We start from the raw sequence: 23,234 nt of genomic DNA, 5'->3' as shown, positions 1-23,234 counted from the left end.
AAACCTTTACACCAACAAAAACATGTCTTAAGAATTTAGTGACAGCTTTAGTAGAATTCAATTCAGATTTGAGTTGTGTTAATGGACAAAAAATACTTTGGTATGTTCAGAGGGTCGGACGGGATCTAATATGAACTTTGGTATGGTACACACACCCCCTTGGTTCCACCCTGTGGTTACGTCATTGTAGAGGCGTGAGTGTGTACTTCCTTTGCTTGGATATTTTTGCAGCTAGCTAACAAGCTCAGCTGCACTGCCTGTGTTTTAGCTAGTACCTAGCTACTTTTAAATTTCATCAGGCATTTTGTTGTGTTGCTGACTGTTGAATTCTTGAGAGGCATCCATTTTGTGGCGAGGTAATGTTAAAGTCAAACGTACTTAGTTTAGATTAAACTTTTATTGTAAGTTAGCAAGCTAACGTTAAACAACAACCATCTTAAGAAACATAGCTAGCTGGTAGCTAGCTGTGACAAGTATTTAGCGAGCTAGCTTGATGGGTTGACATGCTGTTCCATTATTCTAAAACTAAATTAAAATTAAAAGCTGTAGTTAGCTGACTTTTTCCATTAACAACAACGAGCTGAAAAGCAGTATTCATCCAAATTGTCTTCTCAGTTGATGCCTCTTGAAGGTGTCTCACAATGTTACTGTAACTTTAATAGAAAGCCAATTCAGACTTGTTTCAGACCACCTAACGTTAAGCGGTAACATTACATATCAACGGCAATATGAATAGCTTTGCCAGTTTGCTGTAAGGACTGACTCAAATGTCATAAGACTGCCCTTTTTTTTAACCCAAACTGTTTAATTCTTTCTTAGAACATGGCTGATTTCTCGGTGAGTTCAAGTTTTTAATCTCCATCCAGAAAGAGTAAAGCCATAGTTGGAATGTTCTCCCTTACTGTAGTTAGTCTTAGAAATGTATGGTTATGAATGTTGGAGATCATGGTATCTTTTATTTTACATGCAGCTGGCAGATGCCATTTCGGATGATGTCCCAGATCAATCTAGAAAAGTGGGAAACACCAACCCATCTGCCCCCGGCAACGGTGCTCCTCCTGCTACTAATCCAGGGTGGCCTGGTGCTGCCCCTGGAGCTCCTACCCAACCCTCTGCTCCTGGAGGGTTTCCTGGGGGACCACCCATGTCCGGTCCAGGGGCTCCAGGACAGTACCCTGGAAGCCAGGGACCCTTTCCCTCAGGCCCTGGAGCACCAGGGCAGTATCCTGGAGCACCCTCTGCCCCCAGTGGGTTTCCACCAGGCCCAGGGATACCTGGACAGTATCCATCTGGACCAGGGGCTCCCGGACAGTTTCCCTCAGGCCCTGGAGCACCAGGACAGTTCCCTGGGCAGTACCCCCCTGGAGGAGACCCTGGACAGTTCCCAGGAATGCCATACCCTTCTGGAGTCCCAGGGCCATTCCCCTCCAGCCCAGGTGCCCCCCCAGGGCCAGGCTGGCCTCAGCCTGGTGGTGGGATGTATGGACCGGGGGGCCCAGGAGTCTTCCCCCCTGCAGCTGGCCCGGGGGCCTTTCAAGCTTTCCCAGGTGGAGCCTTTCCCCCGATCCCTCCTGGCTCGTGGGGTCCCCCAGGTGGGGCAGGCTTCCCCCCCCAGCCCGGTCACCCTGGATCGTTTGGCCCGGGGCCTATGGGGCCATATGGAGGACCTTCTGCTCCGGGAGGCATGCTGGTGAGTATCCAGGCTACCGTGGGTAGCGTCTGGCATGCTTCTTCATTGCGTTTTCATCTATGTCTCTGATCTCTGCTTGAGTATATGCTGCTATTCTTTCCCCAACTGCGCACCCCGGCTCTTCTGAGGGGCTGCTTCTGCAGGGTATAATGGTGGTGTCGTCTGGTGGTCCAGTAGCATTGTGTTTGGGAACAGGATCAGTTGTTGGGGCTTCAAAGCAACATTCAAAGTTGAAAAGAAAAAAAGGTTATTGAAGATCTAAAATTCTTGTTTTTCAGCCCAGATATAATCCTCCATATTTTTGAAAGCATGAATGAACTACTCAGCTTTTCAGTCGGACGATGACATCACCCCCTGCAGATCAACTTTGAGTAGCCAACAAGAGATGCAGCATAATGGACTTCGGTTTAACTTTAATTAACTTTAATTGAAGTGCAATATAATGGCCGGTGCCTCACCTATGTTGAAAAGGACACACCAACAAATTATGAAATACAAATCTGTTCTTAGCCACGTGTTCTCTTTGCTTCAATAATGCAAAAATATACCAATAACATGATGTGTTGTATGTTTTGTGTTCACAATCAGTTAATAAAATTATTTTATTTTCACATTATTTCTTTGAACTTGACACATCTATATTATTAAGATAATTTGTAGTGCAGAGGAGTTTGGGGAAACAAACATGCCCATAATAAATACATCAGGAAAAATTAATTTAATACTATTTATACACAGTTTTTAAACTGAAAGTAGGTTCTAATGCTGCATTATTTGTAGAAAGAATCTGCCATTAGTGTAGTGTACAGTGTAGATGTGGATATACTGAGGTTATGACTCATTAGGCTTGTGCGGTTTGGAATGTGGGTGAGGTTTTACAATTGGATCGTTCTCAACCAAGGAACAGATGATTCACGGTGAAGTTTAATTTTGGCCATAAGTTTATATGCATGCTATTTAATTATTTTCCATAAGAAAGGCATGTTTTTGTAATGGTCTGCAAATATCTTGTCTTTTTCAGATGGTGCCACATAACCTCCCTCTTCATGCTGGTATTATGCCCAATCTGATGATCACAGTGGTGGGGGAACCCATGCCTGGAGCTGACAGGTTTAGTTCCAGATAGTTCTCACCATCATACTATCACAAAAAAAAAGTGTTTTATGTTGTTGATTGTGCTGCATGGCATTATGCACTACTGTGATAAAGATATTGAGCAGGAGTTTGATGGCAGCAACACCTCTCAAAAAAGTTGGGACAAGGCCATGTTTACCACTCTGTAGCATCCCCTCTTCTTTTAACAACAGTCTGTATCTGTCTGGGAACTGAAGAGACCAGTTGCTGGAGTTGTGGGAGAGGAATGTTGTCCCTTTTGTGTCTAACACAGGATTCTTGGTGCTCGACGTTCCTGGGTCTTCTTTGTAATATTTTTTGTTTCATGATCCACCAAATGTTTTTAACTGGTGAAAAGTCTGGACTGCAGGCACCCGGACTCTTCTATTACCAAGCCATGCAGTTGTAACAGATGCAGGATGTGGTTTAACATTGTCTTCCTAAAATATGCAAGGCCTTCCCTGAAAAATATGTTGCCTGGATACAAGCAAATGTTGCTCTAAAACTTGTATATGCCTTTCAGCATTGATGTTGCCTTTCCAGATGTGCACGCTGATCATTCTATAGGCACTAATGCACCCCCATACCATCAGAAATGCAGGCTTTTGAACTGAGCGCTGATAACAAGCCGGTTGTTTCCTCCTCTTTAGTCCAAAGGACGCAGCGTCCAAGGTTTCCAAAAATATTTTCAAATTTCAATTTGTCTGACCACAGAGCAGTTTTCCCACTTTGCCTCAGTCCATTTTAAATGAGCTTTAGCCCAAAGAAGATGGCAGTGTTTCTGGATCATGATCACATGTGGGTTCCTCTTTGCGTGATAGAGCTTTAACTTGCAATTGTGGATGGCACGGCAAACTGTGTTCACAGACAATGAGTTCTGGAGATGTTTCGGAGGCATGCAATGATTTCCATTACAGAATCATGCCTGTTTTTATGCAGTGCTGTCTGAGTGCCTGAAGATCACAGGCATGCAAAATGTATTTTCCCCCTTGTCTCTTACACAGAGATTTCTCCAGATTCTCAAAATAATGTTATTATATTATGTACTGTAGATGATGATATATTCAAAGTCTTTGCAATTTTACCTTGAGGAACATTATTCTGAAATGGTTCCACACTATGTATATGCAGGTTTTCGCAGATTGGTGAACCTCTGCTCATCTTTACTTCTGAGAGACTGCCTCTAAGATACTATTTTTATCCCCAATCATGTTACAGACCTGTTTGCAATTAACTTAGTTAGTTGCAAAATGTTCCTCCAGCTGTTTATTTTTAGTAACTTTTTCCTGCCTTTTATTGCCCCAGTCCCAACTCTTTTGAGAGGTGTTGTGGCTATAAAATTCCAAATTAACATATATTTTCCTTAAACTTGTACATTTCCTAAGTTTAAACATTTGATATGTTTTCAATGATCTACTGTGAATGACATGAGTTTTTGAGATTTGCAAATCATTGCATTCTGTTTTCATTTACATCTTACACATTGCCCAACCTTTTGGGAATTGGGGTTGTAGATCACATTTCGTCTCATATTCTTAATAAATTACAGGTTCCATATTGACTTCATCAAAGGTGAAGACATAGTCTTCCACTTTAATCCTCGGTTTCATGAGAAAAGCGTGGTCCGGAACTCCAATCTGGATGGTTGCTGGGGTCCTGAGGAGAGGGACGGGGGGTTCCCCTTCGTCCCAGGAAGGCGCTTTGAGGTAACCTGATGAACAACAACACAGTACAGCATTTACACATCGTAGTTACTGTATGGTATTTATTTCATATCTACTACTGTAGTGTAATCAGGGGAGTCAGATGGCTGAGCAGTTAGGGAATCGGGCTAGTAATCAGAAGGTTGCTGGTTCGATTCCCGGCTGTGAAAACCAAATGACGTTGTGTCCTTGGGCAAGGCACTTCACCCTACTTGCTTTGGGGGAATGTCCCTGTACTTACTGTACTGTAAGTCGCTCTGGATAAGAGCGTCTGCTAAATGACTAAATGTAATGTAAATGTAATCACTGCATATCAGTGTATCACCATTGATGTACACTAATTTCTACTTAATGGAAGCTGGGCTTAAATGTGTCCTCTTTTGTCTTCTCCACCAACCCCCTTTTTTGATTTTGGGGAAAGGTTAGCTGTCTGCTTAACGAATACATGTTGTGGCTGTTTCCCCCCTGCAGATCAAGATCCTGGTGGAGGAGGACGCGTTCAAAGTAGCCGTGGACGAGAACCATCTTCTGGAGTACGAACACAGAGATGAGGATTTTGAGGACGTGACTCTGCTAAGAGTGGTTGGGGATGTCAATCTCTACAATGTGGCTCCAAGCATGATCGATGTGTGAGAGGAGAGGTCCAGCTCAACACTCTGACCGCCTGACTGAAACACTGCTGTTCCCATACAGCAGGCAATTTATCTTTATTTGGTAGAGGTCAAGGTTTTTGGGGGTCACTTTCAAATATGTGTATGTCATGGCTATCTATACCTTTTAGCAGGCAAGCGATGACACATGCTATGGAAAACATGTTAACATAAAAGATGTAGGCTACTAAAACGGGGGGGGGGGGGATAAAGTACTTGATGCTGCATGATGTTATAATTCAAGACAACTAATAGTCCTAAACATTTCCCTTACATATATTATATACATAGTAGTTATTTTGCATTTGGCTTTCTGTCTAGTTCCTATACCTACTCATTGTTTTCTCTACAATCCCTGAATTAATAATAATGTTTTATATTTATGATGCATGTGTGTTCATGGACACAACATAATGTAACATAATCTACTTTATTTAAGTTTGGCACGACTCAATGAATTCGAATCCAGACCCTATTATTACAGATTATATTTTAGTATTGCCATGGCAAAAGTATACCCTTTGTTTGTCAATATTAATCATGTACTATAGTCTTAAATGACTATTGCATGATCATGTGGAAGGCAAGTTACATTAATGTACTCAATTTGTAAGATAGAGAATAACTGTTGCCAAAGAAGGTGGACTGATGTTGAAAAAAGGTTTGATAAATAAAGGAATTTTGACAACTGGCTATTACTTTATAGATACCTTTAAATTTACTTTGAATATTTAAGGCAAATTATTGCCAACTACAGCTGCCCAGTCATAATGGGGACTTTAATAATAAATCTCTAATAATAAAAACGTAATATGTATCACAAGTATGTTTTCCCGGTATATCAGAAAGTAGCATTATGTTTCAATACATCGATTTAATGTATTAAAGGTTAAGAAGCAAGTGCAGTGTGTGTCCACCATCACTAGAGGGCAGAAACTCGTCGATAAGTAAATTCAAAAGAGTAAATCTTTTGGAGGTGGCAGCAGACGCAGAAGTCTTGCATGAGTTCACCTTCAGATGAAACTGTTAGCTATCTGTCCAAATCACAGTTTCTTCTCATTGCCCGGGATCTTGACATCATGAATGGATCAATGTATTCTGCGTCTAAAGTGTTGGATATAAAATTGAAAAGGGGACCAGCTGGTGAGTTTGAAACCCCCACTTTCACTGGATGTCAAAAGTGGTTAGCTAGCCAAGACAAATAGCTTGCTGGCACTGGCTTGCCAAGATTACTTGCGTTGCTGGTTTTCTAGCTAGTTAGCCCGCCAGCTAACTACGTAGCTAGCTGGGAGTATTTAGCTAGAAAGTAACTAGGCTACGTCGTTAACAATTGCGAGCTTGGTGGGTAGATTAAGACATTGGCATATTCTGGGAACTCAATACTATTGCACTGTATCCTTATAAATGCGACACACCAAAAGTTTTGCCGGCTATTAGCTGTTACTGTAGCTAGCTAGCTAGCTACAGTAACAGGTAGACTCATTCATTAGGCCAACTTGAACTTCTTCCGAGATACACTAAGCTTTACTAGTTTAAGCGTGTTACAGTATCTGCTTCTGACTCCTAACTGAAACTGGTATGTCGATGCACGCTGACTCGCAGACCAAACAGTACTTGGCTCGTGGAGAACAGATCTGTTACAAATTTTTGGCCATGGGAAAATGTCTCATCTTTCGAACCCTGGAATTGTACGAATACACTTAAGCATTCGTCCCGACATTGACATACAGCCACTCAGGTTTCGCCACAGTATTGGATTGTAATCGTCAAAAACCTGGTTAATTATGTAATGTTTTATGGGGACTGACGTTGAAACGTCACCAGACAAGAGATTCACAATCGAATACCTTGTGCTTGAGTAGCCCGATTCTTATTGAACTTTGCCCTCCAGAGCCAAGATAAATGCATTCTAACTAATCAGCCATTCCCTTGCCCTCCCGTGTGTATGGGTCTCCAATGTGTATTACATTTTTAAATTAACGTTATTTCTGTTTCTCTTCTTTGTTTCTTGTCTTCCTTTGGTACTCATAAATTATCCTCCATGTTTTTTTTTTCTTCCTTAAAGGATGAACTCATTCACAGTCCTTTGCCTCCATTGTATCCCCAGGCCTAGGTTTCAACATAGTTGGTGGTCTGGACCAGCAGTATGTAATGAATGACAGTGGGATATATGTAGCCAAAATAAAAGAGGATGGGGCAGCAGCACTGGACGGAAGACTGCAGGAAGGAGACAAAATCTTGGCGGTAAAGATGGACTTTGTTCAGAGCGAAGGAAGGGGCAGGGTAGAAAAAACAGTTTATCATATCAGATGCTTATCAGTCTTTTCGTTTCATGTTTTTTGTTTTTGTTAGTTAAATATTACTATATGGCATTAAAACGTTTTTGTTTATCTAGATTAATGGACACAAGCTGGAGAATCTGTCCCACAATGCAGCAGTGGAGCTGTTCCGGTCTGCAGGGGAGGATGTTCAGCTTCGTATCCAGCAGAGAGTGAGTCAGACCCCAGGCACCCCTGCCTGCTCTGAGACCATTCCAGCCTGCATATCATACTGTTGATAAATTATATGGACTCATATTGGAGTTTTGTATGTAGAAATGAAGATTTAGAACCATAGAGTTTAGGTTAGTCCACTATGGACCATTCAAGAGGAGCAGAACCGAGAGTTTCAATGTAACTGTACTTGTTATAAATATCAAATAAATTTAAAACGTATTATGCCAAGATGCATGCTCTGGTTGGGGGGTGGGTTATATGTTTATCTCTCTCTCTCGGCAGCTGCCCATGCCTATGAATGGCCCCTCCAGCTCCAAGCCGGATGGTGAATCTCCTGTGTCGTCCTTGGGGCTGCTAGCGGCTACCCTGGGGGTAGCCGCCATCTTGGCCTTGCTGTACATGCGTTTCCAGCCCCTGCTTAAAAGACACTAACTAACATTATCTTTCAAAGAGCAATCTCTGGGACATAACATTTTGCTGAAGGCCAAAAAAATACACAAAAACAAAACGATGTAAACGTCAGCAATGTTTTGTTTGAGTTACAGATGTTCATATCGCTGATGAGTGTCTTTATGTTTAAAGTAATTCGAGACGATCGTAGCTGCTTAACCCATATGCAAAATGTTGCTCTTGCCATAGAGATTACCTAAATTGTTTGATAACTGACATTGTGTGGAAGAAAAAGAGATGTACATATTACATTCCCACTGCTGAGATGAGCTGAGTGGCTCAGACTGTGCTGGACATACTGAATGCCTGGGCTCCCTCGAACGCTGATAGGTTCTTCTCTGCAGCAGTACTAGGGCCTTTAGCCTGACACACCCACACTTCCTGTGCATGGAAGGTGAAAGGCGTTCTTGTGTGACTCAAAGGAACCTTTATCATCAGGACCCAGATCTGTAAAAACGGGCAACATTTCGAAAAAAGAAAGGGCAACGTCAACATACACTGTATTTTGTTGCTGTGTACAGTTGCATAGTATGTGTTTATCTTTCGTGTCTTGTTTTTGTTCCTGTTCGTCATAACGGCCTCTTCATAAGGAAACCAAATAATGCCAGGGTGGGCAATGTGGTGGTTGGATAATAATGGTGTGAACCAGGCATTTTGACTGTGTGGATGTTGATCTCTTTCAATCAGGGATATTGTGTGACTAAGGCAGCCCTTTAAATTGTGGTAATGGTGACAGCTGGGAGACTTGAGACACCACCGTGTCTAGCATTTGCTACAGATTGCTATTGGTGCCACTGTGCTTGTAGCATGGCAATACCATGTGTATGTAATGTAAAAAGAAAGGTTCACATAGATGCTGGTGTTATACCTTGATAGAGATGCCCAGGGTATTTCCCCCAATCCTGTGCAGTCAATGGCATTATCATGATCGTTGTAATAACGAAAGGGAAACCAGCTACTCAGTTTGATAAGGTGAGCAAAATGGTAAGACCTTTTACCAAATGTAAAAAGGCAGTGATTCTTTTTTTTTTTTTTTTTTTTTGCCATTCAGCTGAGAAATGTCTCTTTGATACAGGCCAGTTCTGCCCACAAATTAATCTGTAGGTTAATTGCCATAAACTAATGGAAAGAGGCCTGACTGGTTTCTTTATAGTCAGTCTTTGGCATCTGTCTTTAACTACAACTTTCATTGTATGGAAGGGTGTTTTGTAAATATTGTATGTGTTATTCTGCTGATATGCATGAAGTTAATACTGTAAAGTAAATGTCCTACTAATGCGAAGATGACAGATCAGAAACACTTAAACTTGCCAATTATATTTTAGTTTTGTGTGATGAGTCATACAACCTTAGTATCATGCTAAATGTAATTGCTTTAGTATGAATGTAATGTATAAATAAATGAAAACATGCTATTTGTACACAGATACAGAATATTACCATGTTTGCACTGATAAGCTTGAATGAATTATCTCTCCACCCACCCAATTTCTCTGTCTTAATGCAGCATGCGTAACAGTGCCCCAAATTAGAGTAAATGAAGGACGGTGAGTGTGTGGACATAGCAGTCGCCCACACACAGTAGCACTGTGTGCAAACTGGGGCCATAGAAGTAATCAGTTTGAAAGGATATTTGTAAAATGTTTATACCAGATGTTATCCCAGGTTTACTACATATTTCAAGAATCTTCAGACAACCTATGATTGAGATGTGTATCGTTTGTTTCATATGTGGGCTGTGATAGCAGCAGTCATTTTTTTGAAACTTGTAATCTTCACCATACTGACTTGTGATAAGCCAGTGAACACTGAGGATATGGACTATGCACATGTGTTGGACGGTATCAGTTATGAGAAACATGGTGACATGGATGAACAAACATGATTTACTCTCAACATTATGCTTCAATCATTTGTCCCACCTTAAAACACTTTTTATTTGTCTCACAAATAGCATAGGCTACAAGCCATCACTGTATTTGGCCATGTTGAATGTCATTGATTGATTGCATACCTTTTGCCATGAAAACAAATTGTGTTAAACTTGATTTGAACCAGTTTACATATCAGAAAATCAATCAATAAACCACATCTAGGATATACTATCTGCATCACTGCTTTTTCTTTCTCAAGATTCTACCAATAATATACACAACACATTTAGCAGATGCTTTGCTTTTATACAAAGTAATGTACAAATAGAGAGTATTGCAGATAAACAAGAACTAAAAGTGAACAGTTTCAACAGTGTTTCATTTTCATGTCTACTTTTACACTGCAACAGCATTATCTCTACTACAATATTACACAATGATGCTGATAGGACAGTGCAACAATAGTAACACCCTAGCTCTTATCATTCATATAATTTAGGATTTATATTATTATAAAGGCCTATATGGTTCAAAATTAAACTTTGCACTTTTGAACTGTAGTTTTCCATGTCTTTTAGCTGCATTGGTGGCTGTTTTGAACCCTAAAGGGTTATTTCTGTATTGTACCTTTTCCAGATGATTCTTGGATTTTTACACACACAAACCAGCATCTGTTATACATTTACATACATAAGAGCGTCTGCTAAATGACTAAATGTAAATGACTAAATGTACATTTAGTCATTTAGCAGACGCTCTTATCCAGAGCGACTTACAGTAAGTACAGGGACATTCCCCCCGGGGCAAGTAGGGTGAAGTGCCTTGCCCAAGGACACAACGTCATTTGGTTGGCATAGCCGGGAATTGAACTAGCAACCTTCTGATTACTAGCCCGATTCCCTAACCACTCAGCCATCTGACTGTTATAACTGATTGTACAACAGTCAAAGCGTAACATAACCGTGGAAACACAGATATCCGTTGGTGTTTCATCAACAAAATTAAGCCTACACAGAATACGCGGATTATTATGACTGATGGACTGTTTACTAACATGCATGCCCCCACCCCCACTCCCCTCATATGTCCATCAATTGGTAGAGGACGCTTGGAAGAAAAGCAGCAATGATGTAATCATACCCTCACTCATTGAGCTCGTGCCCCGTGCGCTGGACTTTCCTCTAGCTGGATAGCACCACGACTCCAAGTGATGTCATCCTCATTCTTATGAGGAGCTAGCTTTTCCAACTAAACCAGTATTTGATTGTAGAGAAACTATTGAACGGAATTACAGGCTGAAGGACGCTTTCTCTGATCAGCATAGACACTACACATTCGATGCTCTTGGTGAGAGCTGCACATCAGCTGATGCTTGCAAACCGGACTGCACCACCGACAACCATGGCACCAGCATCCTCTATACTTGCGTCGCTACTTGAATTTAAATCACATTTGGAATGCCTAAAAGTGAATCTCACATCATTTCTGGAACATGAAGCTTTAACGTGGTCTGCTTAGGATGCTACATGTAACATCGCTAACAGATTCTTCGCCTTTTCGTCGTTAGTAGCCGCCCATGAAGTGATTCCGTGGATGATATTTCCGCTCAGGATTCGAACACTTTGGAACATCCGTCTAAACGTCTTGCAGAAATGTTCATTTATGAACATTTTGGATAACGTGACAACATGATTTATTTGCATGTTTGTTTTTATGTTTATTAGTCGCCTATTGAAACTAACAATTAGGTTTTGTCGGGTTTCTTTTCTTGCGCTGGGATGTACAGGGCCGAGTTCAACAGTTCTACCTTTGACTGTTCTTTGCCGCACAACTGGAGCTTGTAGTAGCCTAGACTATGTGCATGTGTTTTGATGAAGCACCCCAAAAAAGTGAACGGACTTTTGATATCTCGCATCCTTTGTATTTGATACCGTTTCTACCTCAATTTCCATGCGATTTTGGATTTCTTATCCAGTCATCCTCCAAAACCTACTGGATTTATTTCTACTGGGGTGAATAACACATTGCCTTCCTGCTCTCTTCACCCGCGTGCTCCATCTGAAAACATCCTTGAAAGCCCGTCTTGTGGTCAGTGGTCATTGTGGTGCTGCAATCCATAGAGCGATAAAGTCGAGTTGGACGTTGCCTCTCATCTCAGGATTAAACCATGGCCAATGAACCTGTCATCCTTAATGTTTATGATATGGTAAGGAATCATTACTCTACCAACATCATTATCTACGTGATTAACATTACAAAGACTTTGTAATGGATCTTGCAAATGTTCAGGATTTGTTTGTGTTTTAGACTTTGCATTAACTTTACAGCAGACATCAGTTTTCGATTTAACCCAGCACTATTACACTTTGCGCACTTCCTCTCTGTTGTCATGGCAACGGACACACGAGCCAGGTGTGTGAGTTAAAGTAGAGTTGCCAAACCCAAGATTTATGACCCCCCAGGAGAATTGGCAGGGGGAAGTACAGTAAGTGTTCAGAAAGAGTAGGCCTACACTTGTATTATCATGCTTTACTATGTAAATGTACCAGTTGGCTACTGTACGTCTGTGAGGAGACAGTTGTGTATTATCCATGGTGAGACAGGGGCCTCCCTCTGTGACAAGTGTCACTGTGCCTACAGTGGGCCCCACATGATTCCGACACAAGCAGCACGACACAAGAGCTCTCTGTTGGCCATGTCCACTGCCTGACCATCGGACCCATGGAACAGCAGCACCCAGTCTTCACCCCTCACTGTGAATACACTACTAATGGCACTGGGGCAACAGCAGAACCAATTATTTCAAATGATGAGTTTTTATTTGTTTTAGGCTGTTACTGTTTAATTTATTGCAGAGTCCTAGTATAACCGGACTCAAATGCTGTCATGGGTGAGTTCATCATCAACCCAGCTTAGAGAAAAGTAAATAAATACATTGTACAGGTAATTCATTGTACATTGATAGAACAATTAAAAATGTCCATGAAACATTTTGGTTAACACCAACAATGTTTAAACAATGGAGACATTGTCACCTCTGTCTTTCTTCCTCTCTCTCCCTCTCACTCTCTCCTCACTCACTCTTTCTCACACACACACACATTTTAAAGCTAAAGCAGCCAGGTGCGTTTGTTTTGGCACCTCTGCTCTCCTGTGATATCCCAAGACCTCCCCTGACACATGAGGACCCAAGTGGAGCCGAAAGTGACAGCTGCTGAAACGCATGACTAAATTCCAGTGTGGCTCTGCTGTGGTGGGTCTTAGCAGGTCATGCAGGGGCTGCTGGGTAAGGGTGCGACCCCAGAGGAAGTGATCATGGGGACTGGTCTGGAACAATCTCCTGCTGTCCTCCAGGCTTCAGCTCCATAGAAGACTTACAATGTTGGAAAAGCCCGGAAGTGGTAGAAGGAATCCTAGCCAGTGTTTTAGCTATACCTACAGGGTGTGAAGAAAAATTGAGTTGATTTCTGAAAAAATGCCGAGTCTGTAAGATGAACGTTGAGGTATGCAGTTTCTGCTTGGACAGCAGAATATGGTTATGACTGGGGGAGTTGCTGGAGGCGTCACACATCATTACAGCTCTACAGGGAAGACTAGATCTGACTGAGAGGGGAGAAGGAACGACTCACTTATTTCCTGACATTAGACTGACATTCTCGGTAAAAATGCATAATTCGACACTAGTGTTTCCTCTGATTTCCGTTTGATTATCTAACAGTCGATCTCGGTTCCTTCTCTCTGTTTTGGCTTCAGTGAAAGATTACGCGTACAGATGCCGGCATCAGCAGTTTCAGCAGACCACACACTAAACATGAACATCCCAGCCTGAAAGGTGAAAGCCCTGGTAGAGAACCTGAATGGCTTTCATGTAGTGTATGTGCATTTGACACAACATATTATCCTACAGACAGGAAGCATTCTCCATTATTAATATGTGTGCGTGCACAGAGGTGCAGCTGGCTGGCTTTTAACCCAGTCTCTCCCGGGGATTGTCTGCAAGGATATGGGACCTCTTAGGGGTGGTCATTTGGGGGTGGGCAGGATAGCACTTGTCTAGATGATTCTTTCTTCTGTTTATTCAGTTGCTTCTAAGAACAGGTCCCTAGTAGTCAAGTAGCCATACCCAGCAACAGAGTACATGGAGTTGAAATGGAGAGGATAGTGATTGTTCATATGTTATATTTATGAGGTGAGATTTGATACCCTGGTACGCTCGACCTCTCGCCTGTTTTGTGTCAACCAAATGGGAGTTGGGTGATTTATATCTGGAGACTTACTATCTCTGTCCTTCCTTACATCAATATCCAGTAATGGAGAGAGCACCTTCCTTTTGTTTGACTGGGAACTGAGAAAGAGACATGGTATCCATTACACTGGCCTTACATTAGGGAAATCTAATCTTTACCAATTCTGATTTATTGCACCACAACCATTCTTGATGTGCAAATGTGTTAGCATCGTATTTAAAAACTGTTGTGTAAAATGCTTTGTGTTCTCCCTCCCTCTCTTCCCCCCCCCTCCTTCTTTTTGTCTATCTATATCCAGTACTGGATCAATGAGTACACATCCAATCTGGGTATTGGAGTCTTCCACTCGGGCATTGAGATTTATGGCAGAGGTAAGTTGAAAGGCTTTGCTACATCTGAAACCATAGATAAGAGTTACTCAAAGTGAGTGCGTCACCCACAGTCTCGGCTCTTGACATTGCTGGACGTCTGTCTTTGATTCTTTCAATGGTAAAAAAAAGAAGGAATATTTTTTGGGGGATATTCCGACTTTTCCCCTTCACAATGTCGCCTCTCCCTCCAGGCTGAGTCACCATTGACTCATCATGTGAGGAGAGAGAGCATTATGGAGACAGATTTCTGTCCTACTTTCTGTACACACAAGAAATGTGGAAGTGCAAGGCTTATTATATAGATAGATGGATGGATGGATGGATCAGGGCGGCATTTTCCGAAGTGCATCCATTAATTAACCCTCCCGCACTACCAGCAAAGGGGGGGGGGGGGGGGGGGGATAAAAAGATAGATAAAAAAGATAGACAGATAGTGTAAGCAGCCTAATGAGAAGTATATATATAACTATATATATACTAAGAGGTGGTATAATGTGCATGTCCTATTACCTGCATATTTGTTCTGGCTTGTTTTGGTTGCAGAATTTGCATATGGGGGTCATCCATACCCTTTCAGTGGCATCTTTGAAATCAACCCTGGAAACGCTACTGAATTAGGAGAGACCTTCAAATTCAAGTACCTACTCTCAGTTTTACAGTACACACATAGTTCAGGATGATAGAAGCAAGTACTGTTTTGTGTTGTTTTATGTCAATTATGTGTCTTCAATGAATACCAAAATACAAAATCTAGCATCTTATTGTGTTCTGAGAAAACGATATGGAGCTAGTATTTGTTTGGAGTATGTATTTTAGAGTGACAGAGACTGATCTTGTCCACAGGGAGGCCATTGCTTTGGGCACAACAGACTTCACAGAGGAGGACATAGACAAAATCATGGAGGAACTAGGCAAAGAGTTCAGAGGCAATGCCTACCATCTCATGCACAAGAACTGCAACCATTTTTCCTCCTCACTGTCTGAAGTGAGTATAAAAACACTATCTTTGGTGTATTTTCGTTTACTCACAAAAACAGTATAGAAGTTAAAAAGTATTTTAAAGTAAAAAACAAACATTTATCAACATTATTTACTCAGTGCCAGTATAGAATCTCTTCTCTCCATTGCTATTCCTCTGAACCCATTTTCAGCTGCTGTGTGGGCGGGAGATCCCTCGCTGGGTAAACCGGTTGGCGTACTTCAGCTCCTGCATCCCCTTCCTGCAGACCTGCCTGCCTAAGGAGTGGCTGACCCCTGCCGCTCTGCAGAGCCACATCAGCATGGGGCTCCACAAGGAGGAGCATGCAGAGTCCAGTGACGAGGACCCGCCTTCCGCCGCGGGCGCCACCTCGGGCTCCTCCCACAGCTGTCGCCACACACGGGTGTGAAGAGCCACAAACGCTCCTGACCTCTGGACGACGCCACCTGTACTGGGGCGGCTGTGGCCTCAGTAGGTCTGAAGAACCACCTGACCTCAAACGCCCTCAGAGAGAAGAGGTGGTGAGAGAGGAATCCCTCCCCACCCTCTTGTGGAGCTGAGAGACTTCAAAACCATTGGCCACTTGTTTATATCCCTTGGGAAACAGTTTATACAATGGACAAGCTCCACCCAAGTTCGAAATAGAGAAGCATGACTCAGACTGACCACAGCTATGAAGGTCTGAAGTTTATAGCATTTGTCTTTTCCAGAAACATTTATGCCTTCTTCAGCCTTGACCTTTACCCTCCTTCCAGTGCTGCTTCTGTAGAATAGACAGATTAAGAACAGATCAGCAGAGATTTCTGTTCTGCAAAATTTCATGTGGTAAATAATGTTTTAGAAATGTTCAAATATGATTTTTGGTTGCCATGTGGATATAATGGAGGTTTTAAAAAGGATAAAGTGTCTTGTGATTTCAAGGTTTTGGCCATATGTGCCGCTAGTATTAACAAACACTTTAGTATGGAAAAACAACGTTATCAGAAATACATGACTGTGTTTGCATTTAGACATAGGGCCTATTAATAAATCTGGAGAATCGTAGAAACTGATTTAAAAAAAAGACTGGCAGCGGTTGACGCCATTGTTAAAATTGGTATTTAGCCTGATAATCCAGAAAAATGTCTCGAGGGGAAAAAATATTACGTCCATGTCTTTATGTATTCAATTTACCAGTAAGCTCCCTGAAGCAAAGACTTTTGTGGGGGAGGAGGGGGGTTATCATTGACTAGTGTTAGCTCTCAAACATGACTTACTTTGTAGAGCCCATCTTGATTTACAATCAAATTTGATTTATGTTTCTTGATTTTTTTTCAGAACAAAAGACATTATGGCTACATAATGTCTTTGGATTTGAGCCCTCCGCATTACATGTCTGTCAACGTCCTTCTCATGAGCTCTTCCTATTGTTGTCCTCCATTAAGTGCATTTGTCAGGTGGCATACCCATCCCCCTCTCAGGAAAGAAGTCACATGACCTGTGCCTGTTACACAGGTCTCATTAGCATTGATCACCTAGACAGGAAAAGGAGGTGGATGAATTTTATTTTATATAATTTGTTATATATTTATATTTTGAAATAATCTATATTTTTTATTTGTGCAGCACCTTACAGTTGTAATTTCTTTGGGAGGATTTCGTTTTAGGATTATTTTTGTTTTAGTTTCGAGTTGAGATGGATTGTGTAAGAGATCAGTATTCCATGCTCACCATTTTTGGCACTTTCTACGAGAGAAAAAAAGATATGATCATTTTTCTATTTTACTGTGTCAACTTTAACCTTGATTGATTGTCCTTTTCCTAACTGACAATGCCACAATTTTAAGAATGGAAATAGATTAAATAATGAAAATATATATTGTCCCTGAGTTTGTGTAAATTGTTTTGCAATTTTGGTCAAACATCCATCCTCCAAAGTAAATTTCTGAAGGACACACTCTGTATCCACACACATGGATACAGAATGAGTCTACTGTTTTCTTAAAGAAGTTGCTTAATATTCAGACGAACGACTTTTGAATACATATAGTACATGGTGAAAAGTTTAGTTCAGGTTTAGGCTAACTCTTCAACCTTGTTAACTTACTAGAGTAGTGTAGTAAATAAAGTGCGGCAGGTTTTTCAGTTTAAAACCTGCATAGGTTGGATCTATTCTGTTCACCTTGAAAAGTAAATTATGTAAATGCATGTGCTAGCTCTTGTAGCTAATTTATTAGATTAGGTAAAACTCTCATCTGGATCTGGCAATTCCCTATTTTCAGTTTCATTTTGTGCATAATAAACCCCACGGAGTTGAAAAACTTGATTTTGCTCACGAACATGGCAACCCGGTTTCTTTTGCATAGATTTGCATAGAAGTTACCCCATCCCCCAGTTTCAACATATCCTGGTGGCTCGAACTTCGCCATTTTGAGTCACAGAGGAAGGTGACGAACGTCCAAATAGAAGCAAAGAAAACGCTGAAGATAAAGGTGAGCTTTAACGTTACGAATATGTTTATTGTCTGTATCTTGGAAGAGGAAGTTCAATTTATAAAAGTATTGCTTAACTGAGGATATTGCTGTGGCTTAAATCCATTGCTAGCTAGCATATCTGGGCTGCATGGCGGTAGTACAGCTAGCTAGCTAGCTAGTGCAAGCCCGTTGCCGAGTTGGCCTTCTAATATCTTGCTGCTTCTTTCGATGTAATGGCAGATTGCAAGCAACATTTAAGAGGTGCTTCGCCTAGTAAAATCGTGCCATGTCTGTATTGCATGTTTGTAGTGTTGTTTGTTTGTTCGTTAACTGCGTAACGTCGGACAGAATAATGCGTTGCCAACGGCAGCCATCTATCTATTAGCTATAAATGGCTAGCACCTGAGAGCAATCCAGCATGGCCAAGTTGGTGTAGCCTTACCCAAGCTTGCTAGACTAGCTAATTACTAGCTAGCTTTGTTAGCCAAGCTAAGCTTGTAACTCGAGCTAACCATTAACCCTCTGTTTCAGTAACCATGAGCGGGTGTCGTTTATTCATTGGTCGTTTGAGCCCCCATGCCCGAGAAAGAGACGTGGAGAAGTTTTTCAAAGGATACGGACGGATCCGAGAAATTAATTTGAAAAATGGATTTGGCTTTGTGGTGAGTATTTGTTGTGGGTAGCGATTTCAAACAGGTCAATTGTGCTAACTACTTAGTATAATATTTACAACATGTTTGCATCCTCTCCGCCTCATATTGGCAATCGTTTCTTTAGGAGTTTGATGACCATAGAGATGCAGATGATGCAGTATACGAGTTAAATGGCAAAGAACTTTGTAGTGAAAGGTAAGATTTAATACGTTCTCAAATGCCTTTCCTAAGATGAACGAAACCCTTCATTCAATTGACATGCTAGTTTATAAAAATAAAAGTACACCAACAAAAGCTAGTCATATGTGCAAAAACACATCTTTACTTGTAGTATGTGTCGTACCCCCCCCCCCCCCCCCCCCCCTTCTCTATCCCTGTCTCTAGGGTGACCATTGAGCATGCCCGCTCCAGGAAGGGCAGGGGAGGCGGTGCTGGGATGGGTGGAGGTGGAGGAGGACGAGATGGCGGTGGTGGTGGTGGTGGAGGAGGAGGGGGACGCTTCTCCCCGCGCTTCAGCAACTCTCGCCAGTCTCGCAGCAGTGGCTCCAGGTACTGTACCCAGTCGGGTGATGTCAAACTCAACTCTTGGAATGTGATAGACAAACCCACAATCCTTCAACCCTAGCCCTCAGGTTCTGCTTTCCTGTATGTTTTAGATGTTTCCCTGCTCCATCACGCCTCATTCGAATGAATGGGTCGCTATGAATCTCTTATGATACGCTATGACAGTGGGCCCTGAGAACCAGGGTTGAGGACCACTGCTTTAAATCATTGCCACTGTGTAGACATTTGTCTGATGGTCTTTCTTCTGGATCCATGTCCAGGTTTTCTGGTTGTGTTAGTTGATGGTTCAGGTTCAATGTAGTTCAAGTTCGCTCCAGCTCTGTTTGTTGTATGCAAACAAACATTCTTAATAGAATGCGGATCAGGACATGTTTCTAAAGGTGTTAACTGAAGTTGTCGATTCAGTCCTTTAAACATTCATGAAACTCCAGGCTGGTCTTCCCCTGCAGGTATGGCCCCCCTGTGCGGACTGAACACAGACTCATTGTGGAAAACCTGTCTTCCAGAATTAGCTGGCAGGTGAGCAGTTGACCCTCTTCTCTTGTTGTCTTTTTATTCACATTAATGTATCCTATATTTTCTTTAACTGTTTATGTGAAACACAATTTTATAAAAATGTTTTTATTTGTTTAAATGAGGACTTCACAGGTACAACTATCCTCACTAGTGAAATGTAATACCAAGACCACCGTCTTTTTATAAAGTAAACAAAAATCAACTGTTTTTATATATATTTTTTTTTTACGACCATTTTGTCTCTTTCAGAACAAGCACAATATAAAAAAGAGAACTAACGAATCTAACAAAACATGTTAAACCTTTTTTTAACAGCTATTATCTGGTTTCCTTAAGTGGAGTTGCATGCACAGCCTCCCTGGTGGTCTCTGATGTGCATAGCACCCTCTACTGGTTGTGTTCTGAATAGTCTCCATTTGGTGCCTCTCCTTACACGCAGTTGCCGCTGGTCTAAATCTTGGCTGGGCCCCGTAGCGGGTGAAAGTGGTCTAGCGCAGGATAGCCTTAGGAGGGTCGTAGCCACAGTCTGGAGGTTCTGTGGTCTGGCATCCCCGACTGCTGTAATCCCCCTCAAAGCCACGTTCCCTACACTCTCCCGTTTGGGTGTTTTTCTGTTGCTGACGGAGCGGGGGGTGTTGAGTTGGGCGCACACACCTTCTCCCTCCCCCACTTGGTCTCTGGTGGTCCTTTACTTGTGGAGGCCGGATTCCGAGTCCAGGCTGAGGTCGTTTCTCAAGGGCTTAACACTGCATTGGTTCCGATTTGCTATTTGGACAAGTGGCTCTTTGCTAATATCTTCCTGGGTATGGAATGGTAAGTAGCATACAACTCCTGTGATTGGGTTTGTTAAGGGTTGGGAGGAAGGGAGTTGATACACTTACGGTTCTGACAGGGGGAATAATAAGTGTCACTGGTTCTTTTAGCCCTCTTAAGCCCTTACCCAGTACTAGATTGTTTTTTTTAGAGTCCAGAGCAAATAAAAGGACAAAACTGCATAGATTCATAGTCACTTATTCACATTATTTATATACAACTCCACCTACAACCGCTACATCGAACATCAGTACTAGCTTTAGATTAGTAAAAGCCACCACACTCATAAGGATTGACTACTGTGTCTCATAAGTGTTAAGTCAAAAGTTGCCCAATAAATCCCCCCCAAAGTTACAACAAATGTATACCTTTTATATATAATGGAACTAGTTAATGGCATCTCTCTAGGTTTTCTTCTTCTGGGTAAGGTGACTCTTATCTACCTCCCTGAATCAGTCAGATCAGCGTGTTAGTTTACACGCTGTACTGAAGTGAGGCAATACCACACCACTGCTATCCTTACTGTGTGAAAGATGTGTATAGATACACACCAGAGGGGTCAATGTTGCCTTCAGTGCTTCCTCCCTTAACTCCCAGGTTTCAAGAATACTAAAGCATGCGCCCTTTTTACGAACGTCTGATTCCGTGTCCGTTCTGTGAACAGGACCTGAAAGACCTGATGAGGAAAGTCGGAGAGGTCACCTTTGTGGACGCCCACAGAACAAACAAGAACGAAGGGTTCGTCCCGCAAGTCTGTTAATCTACTTTCAAAAAGCAGCACATAATCCTGAAAGCGAACTCCAACCTAACTTTCTTTTGATCCTTAGAGTGGTCGAGTTCGCCTCCCACAGTGATATGAAGAACGCCATTTCCAAGCTGGATGGGACAGACCTGAATGGACGCAAGCTGAAGCTGTTTGAGGATCGCAGGAGGAGGTAGGATCAACGACCTTTGCCATTCTAACCTTACTTATTTTGCTGTTTCAACATCGGTTGGCGGTGTTGTAAATGAGTAACCCACCCTCTGTTGTTCTTTAACCCCAGCCGCAGCAGGAGCCGTTCTCGGTCCCGCAGCTACTCCCGTTCTCGTTCCCGCTCCCGCTCCAAGTCCCGCTCCAGGAGCCGCTCGCGCTCGGCCAGCCGCACCCCGGAGAAGAAGCCCTCAGGGGGCAAGGCCGCCCCTCGCTCGCCCTCCCGCTCCCTGTCCCGCTCCCCCGCCCGCCCCAGGTCCAGGACCCCGGTCCGGGCCCGCTCCCCTGCCCGCTCCAGGTCCCCCGCCCGGCCCAAGTCACACTCCCCCGCCGGGCCCAGGTCCAGGTCCCCCGCCAGGTCCAGGTCCCCTGCCAGGTCTCCCGCCCGGCCCAGGTCCAGGTCCCCTGTCCGGCCCAGGTCCCCGGCCCGGCCCAGGTCCAACTCCAGGTCCCACTCCAGGTCCCCGGCCCCGAGGAAACAGTCCCGCTCCCCCTCAGCTGAGAGCCAGCACTGAGAACGCCCTCCACGGCTACGTGGTCTGGACTGAAGCGTTGTTAGAGCATTGCAGCAGGCCTGTCTGAGGGCCGGGTCACTGGGAACCAAGGGGGAGAGAGAGGGTTACCTATGTGACGGGAAGTCCTTTATTTTAGAATAATTGATTGCGCCCGCGTTTAGTTTTATGCCTAAATTGGAATGTTTTGATTTGGTTCTTTTGTACTTTTTTGGCTATGTAATTGATATACTTTCTTTTCGAAACCCCTCAACCTTTTTAATGCAATGTACCGTGGGACAACGAGACTGTGTTCTGGATCTTCTTGCGTATGTACTTACTCCCCTGCCGCTTGTGTTGTCTAAAATGTTATTAAAGTTCGAGAACAGCCCAAGCACTCTGCATTGTCATCAGATCAGAGTTAGGTCCACCCTCACTGCCCAGATTATCATCACTCTGCAAATGCAGATGACTGAGTTTACACACAAGGTAAATTGAGCTGATGTTTTTGGTTCCCTCTGGAGCTTTAGGTTTTTGGGGGGCAATTATGCTGTGATTATTCACTCATAAATGATCTTATGCTTCTACTGTAATCTTTCCCATATTGCAAATCACCTGTCAAGGAGGAATAATCTTAAATGTCAATTTGCGGATAGTCAATAAGTCTGCCTGAACTGCCATTAAGTGTGGGAGTCTTTTTTGTGTGTAAACAGCTGTGAGTTTAACATCAGTTATTTACCTATGGCTCAGGATATTTGACTTCACTTTTGTGAGGCTTTATGTAAATCCTGCCCTGTGTTCTGTTCTGGTAGTGAACTGGGTTGAAGACTGCTATGTGTTTATTGTGGCAGGAAGATGCAATGTCTGTTAAATGATTTAACTGAATTGATTTGCTACAAATAAAGCCGGTCCTTGCAAACATGCCTCATGTGTGCTAGTGATTAAACGCTGCATGGTCTTTGTTATATAACAAGTGTTATAACCTTCATTCTCTTAATCTTTTGCTAAATCAAGCCGAGGTCTGGTGGTGTTTTTCTTTTACACCACGCGATGGCATACTTGGCCAGGCAGCATTGCTAGAGACACCTTGATGCCGTTATTTTTGGTCCGAGTGTGTATTTGTTCTACCTGTTTTGACCATAGTAATTTGATTGACTACTTCCTCATTCTTGACTTGAGCCATTTTGGTTAATTCACGAACT

General features: G+C 42.6%; 4 protein-coding genes across 6 annotated transcripts; all 4 read left to right on the top strand.

Annotated features, from left to right (window-relative positions):
* The first annotated feature begins 217 nt into the window (after positions 1-217).
* On the top strand, positions 218-5,844 carry lgals3a (lectin, galactoside binding soluble 3a). Of its 2 annotated transcripts, XM_067243822.1 has the most exons (6): positions 218-356; positions 820-837; positions 971-1,690; positions 2,712-2,800; positions 4,353-4,509; positions 4,978-5,844. In XM_067243822.1, the coding sequence occupies exons 2-6, from the start codon at positions 823-825 to the stop codon at positions 5,137-5,139; spliced, it is 1,143 nt and encodes a 380-aa protein (XP_067099923.1). In that variant the 5' UTR covers positions 218-356; positions 820-822; the 3' UTR covers positions 5,140-5,844. The 2 variants fall into 2 exon arrangements, with proteins under 2 accessions (XP_067099923.1, XP_067099925.1); XM_067243824.1 differs by lacking the exons at positions 2,712-2,800; positions 4,353-4,509; positions 4,978-5,844 and adding an exon at positions 1,969-2,306.
* Positions 5,845-6,161: 317 nt separating this feature from the next.
* On the top strand, positions 6,162-10,194 carry synj2bp (synaptojanin 2 binding protein). Its single transcript, XM_067243833.1, has 4 exons — positions 6,162-6,299; positions 7,264-7,400; positions 7,552-7,647; positions 7,934-10,194. Exons 1-4 carry the CDS (start codon positions 6,236-6,238, stop codon positions 8,081-8,083), a joined length of 447 nt encoding a protein of 148 aa, XP_067099934.1. The 5' UTR covers positions 6,162-6,235; the 3' UTR covers positions 8,084-10,194.
* Positions 10,195-12,130: 1,936 nt separating this feature from the next.
* On the top strand, positions 12,131-16,003 carry LOC136949293 (deubiquitinase DESI2). The gene is made up of 5 exons (XM_067243540.1): positions 12,131-12,181; positions 14,521-14,593; positions 15,137-15,230; positions 15,437-15,578; positions 15,745-16,003. Exons 1-5 carry the CDS (start codon positions 12,143-12,145, stop codon positions 15,979-15,981), a joined length of 585 nt encoding a protein of 194 aa, XP_067099641.1. The 5' UTR covers positions 12,131-12,142; the 3' UTR covers positions 15,982-16,003.
* A 1,957-nt stretch (positions 16,004-17,960) lies between these two features.
* On the top strand, positions 17,961-22,951 carry srsf5a (serine and arginine rich splicing factor 5a). Of its 2 annotated transcripts, XM_067243146.1 has the most exons (9): positions 17,961-18,043; positions 18,557-18,687; positions 18,803-18,873; positions 19,063-19,227; positions 19,692-19,761; positions 21,236-21,309; positions 21,399-21,506; positions 21,615-21,905; positions 21,942-22,951. In XM_067243146.1, the coding sequence occupies exons 2-9, from the start codon at positions 18,562-18,564 to the stop codon at positions 22,054-22,056; spliced, it is 1,020 nt and encodes a 339-aa protein (XP_067099247.1). In that variant the 5' UTR covers positions 17,961-18,043; positions 18,557-18,561; the 3' UTR covers positions 22,057-22,951. The 2 variants fall into 2 exon arrangements, with proteins under 2 accessions (XP_067099247.1, XP_067099246.1); XM_067243145.1 differs by having other exon boundaries at positions 21,615-22,951.
* The last annotated feature ends 283 nt before the right edge of the window (positions 22,952-23,234 follow it).

The sequence above is a fragment of the Osmerus mordax genome, chromosome 9 (assembly GCF_038355195.1).
Source record: "Osmerus mordax isolate fOsmMor3 chromosome 9, fOsmMor3.pri, whole genome shotgun sequence".
Lineage (NCBI taxonomy): Eukaryota > Metazoa > Chordata > Actinopteri > Osmeriformes > Osmeridae > Osmerus > Osmerus mordax.
The sequence above is the reverse complement of the archived record's forward strand: the minus strand, read 5'-3'. Positions and strand labels throughout refer to the sequence as shown.

What these genes read in the sequence shown, in the direction of transcription:
- lgals3a (XM_067243822.1), top strand. An exon ending in CCCATGCCTGGAGCTGACAG is followed by an intron (nt 2,801 to 4,352) that starts GTTTAGTTCCAG and finishes AATAAATTACAG; the next exon opens with GTTCCATATTGACTTCATCA. An exon ending in TCCCAGGAAGGCGCTTTGAG is followed by an intron (nt 4,510 to 4,977) that starts GTAACCTGATGA and finishes TCCCCCCTGCAG; the next exon opens with ATCAAGATCCTGGTGGAGGA.
- LOC136949293 (XM_067243540.1), top strand. Translation starts at nt 12,143, where the DNA reads ATGGCCAATGAACCTGTCATCCTTAATGTTTATGATATG. An exon ending in CATTGAGATTTATGGCAGAG is followed by an intron (nt 14,594 to 15,136) that starts GTAAGTTGAAAG and finishes TTTTGGTTGCAG; the next exon opens with AATTTGCATATGGGGGTCAT. An exon ending in GGAGAGACCTTCAAATTCAA is followed by an intron (nt 15,231 to 15,436) that starts GTACCTACTCTC and finishes TCTTGTCCACAG; the next exon opens with GGAGGCCATTGCTTTGGGCA.
- srsf5a (XM_067243145.1), top strand. Translation starts at nt 18,562, where the DNA reads ATGAGCGGGTGTCGTTTATTCATTGGTCGTTTGAGCCCCCATGCCCGA. An exon ending in CTTCCAGAATTAGCTGGCAG is followed by an intron (nt 19,762 to 21,235) that starts GTGAGCAGTTGA and finishes TTCTGTGAACAG; the next exon opens with GACCTGAAAGACCTGATGAG. An exon ending in AGAACAAACAAGAACGAAGG is followed by an intron (nt 21,310 to 21,398) that starts GTTCGTCCCGCA and finishes TTTGATCCTTAG; the next exon opens with AGTGGTCGAGTTCGCCTCCC.
- synj2bp (XM_067243833.1), top strand. Translation starts at nt 6,236, where the DNA reads ATGAATGGATCAATGTATTCTGCGTCTAAAGTGTTGGATATAAAATTG. An exon ending in AAGGAGACAAAATCTTGGCG is followed by an intron (nt 7,401 to 7,551) that starts GTAAAGATGGAC and finishes TTGTTTATCTAG; the next exon opens with ATTAATGGACACAAGCTGGA. An exon ending in AGCTTCGTATCCAGCAGAGA is followed by an intron (nt 7,648 to 7,933) that starts GTGAGTCAGACC and finishes CTCTCTCGGCAG; the next exon opens with CTGCCCATGCCTATGAATGG.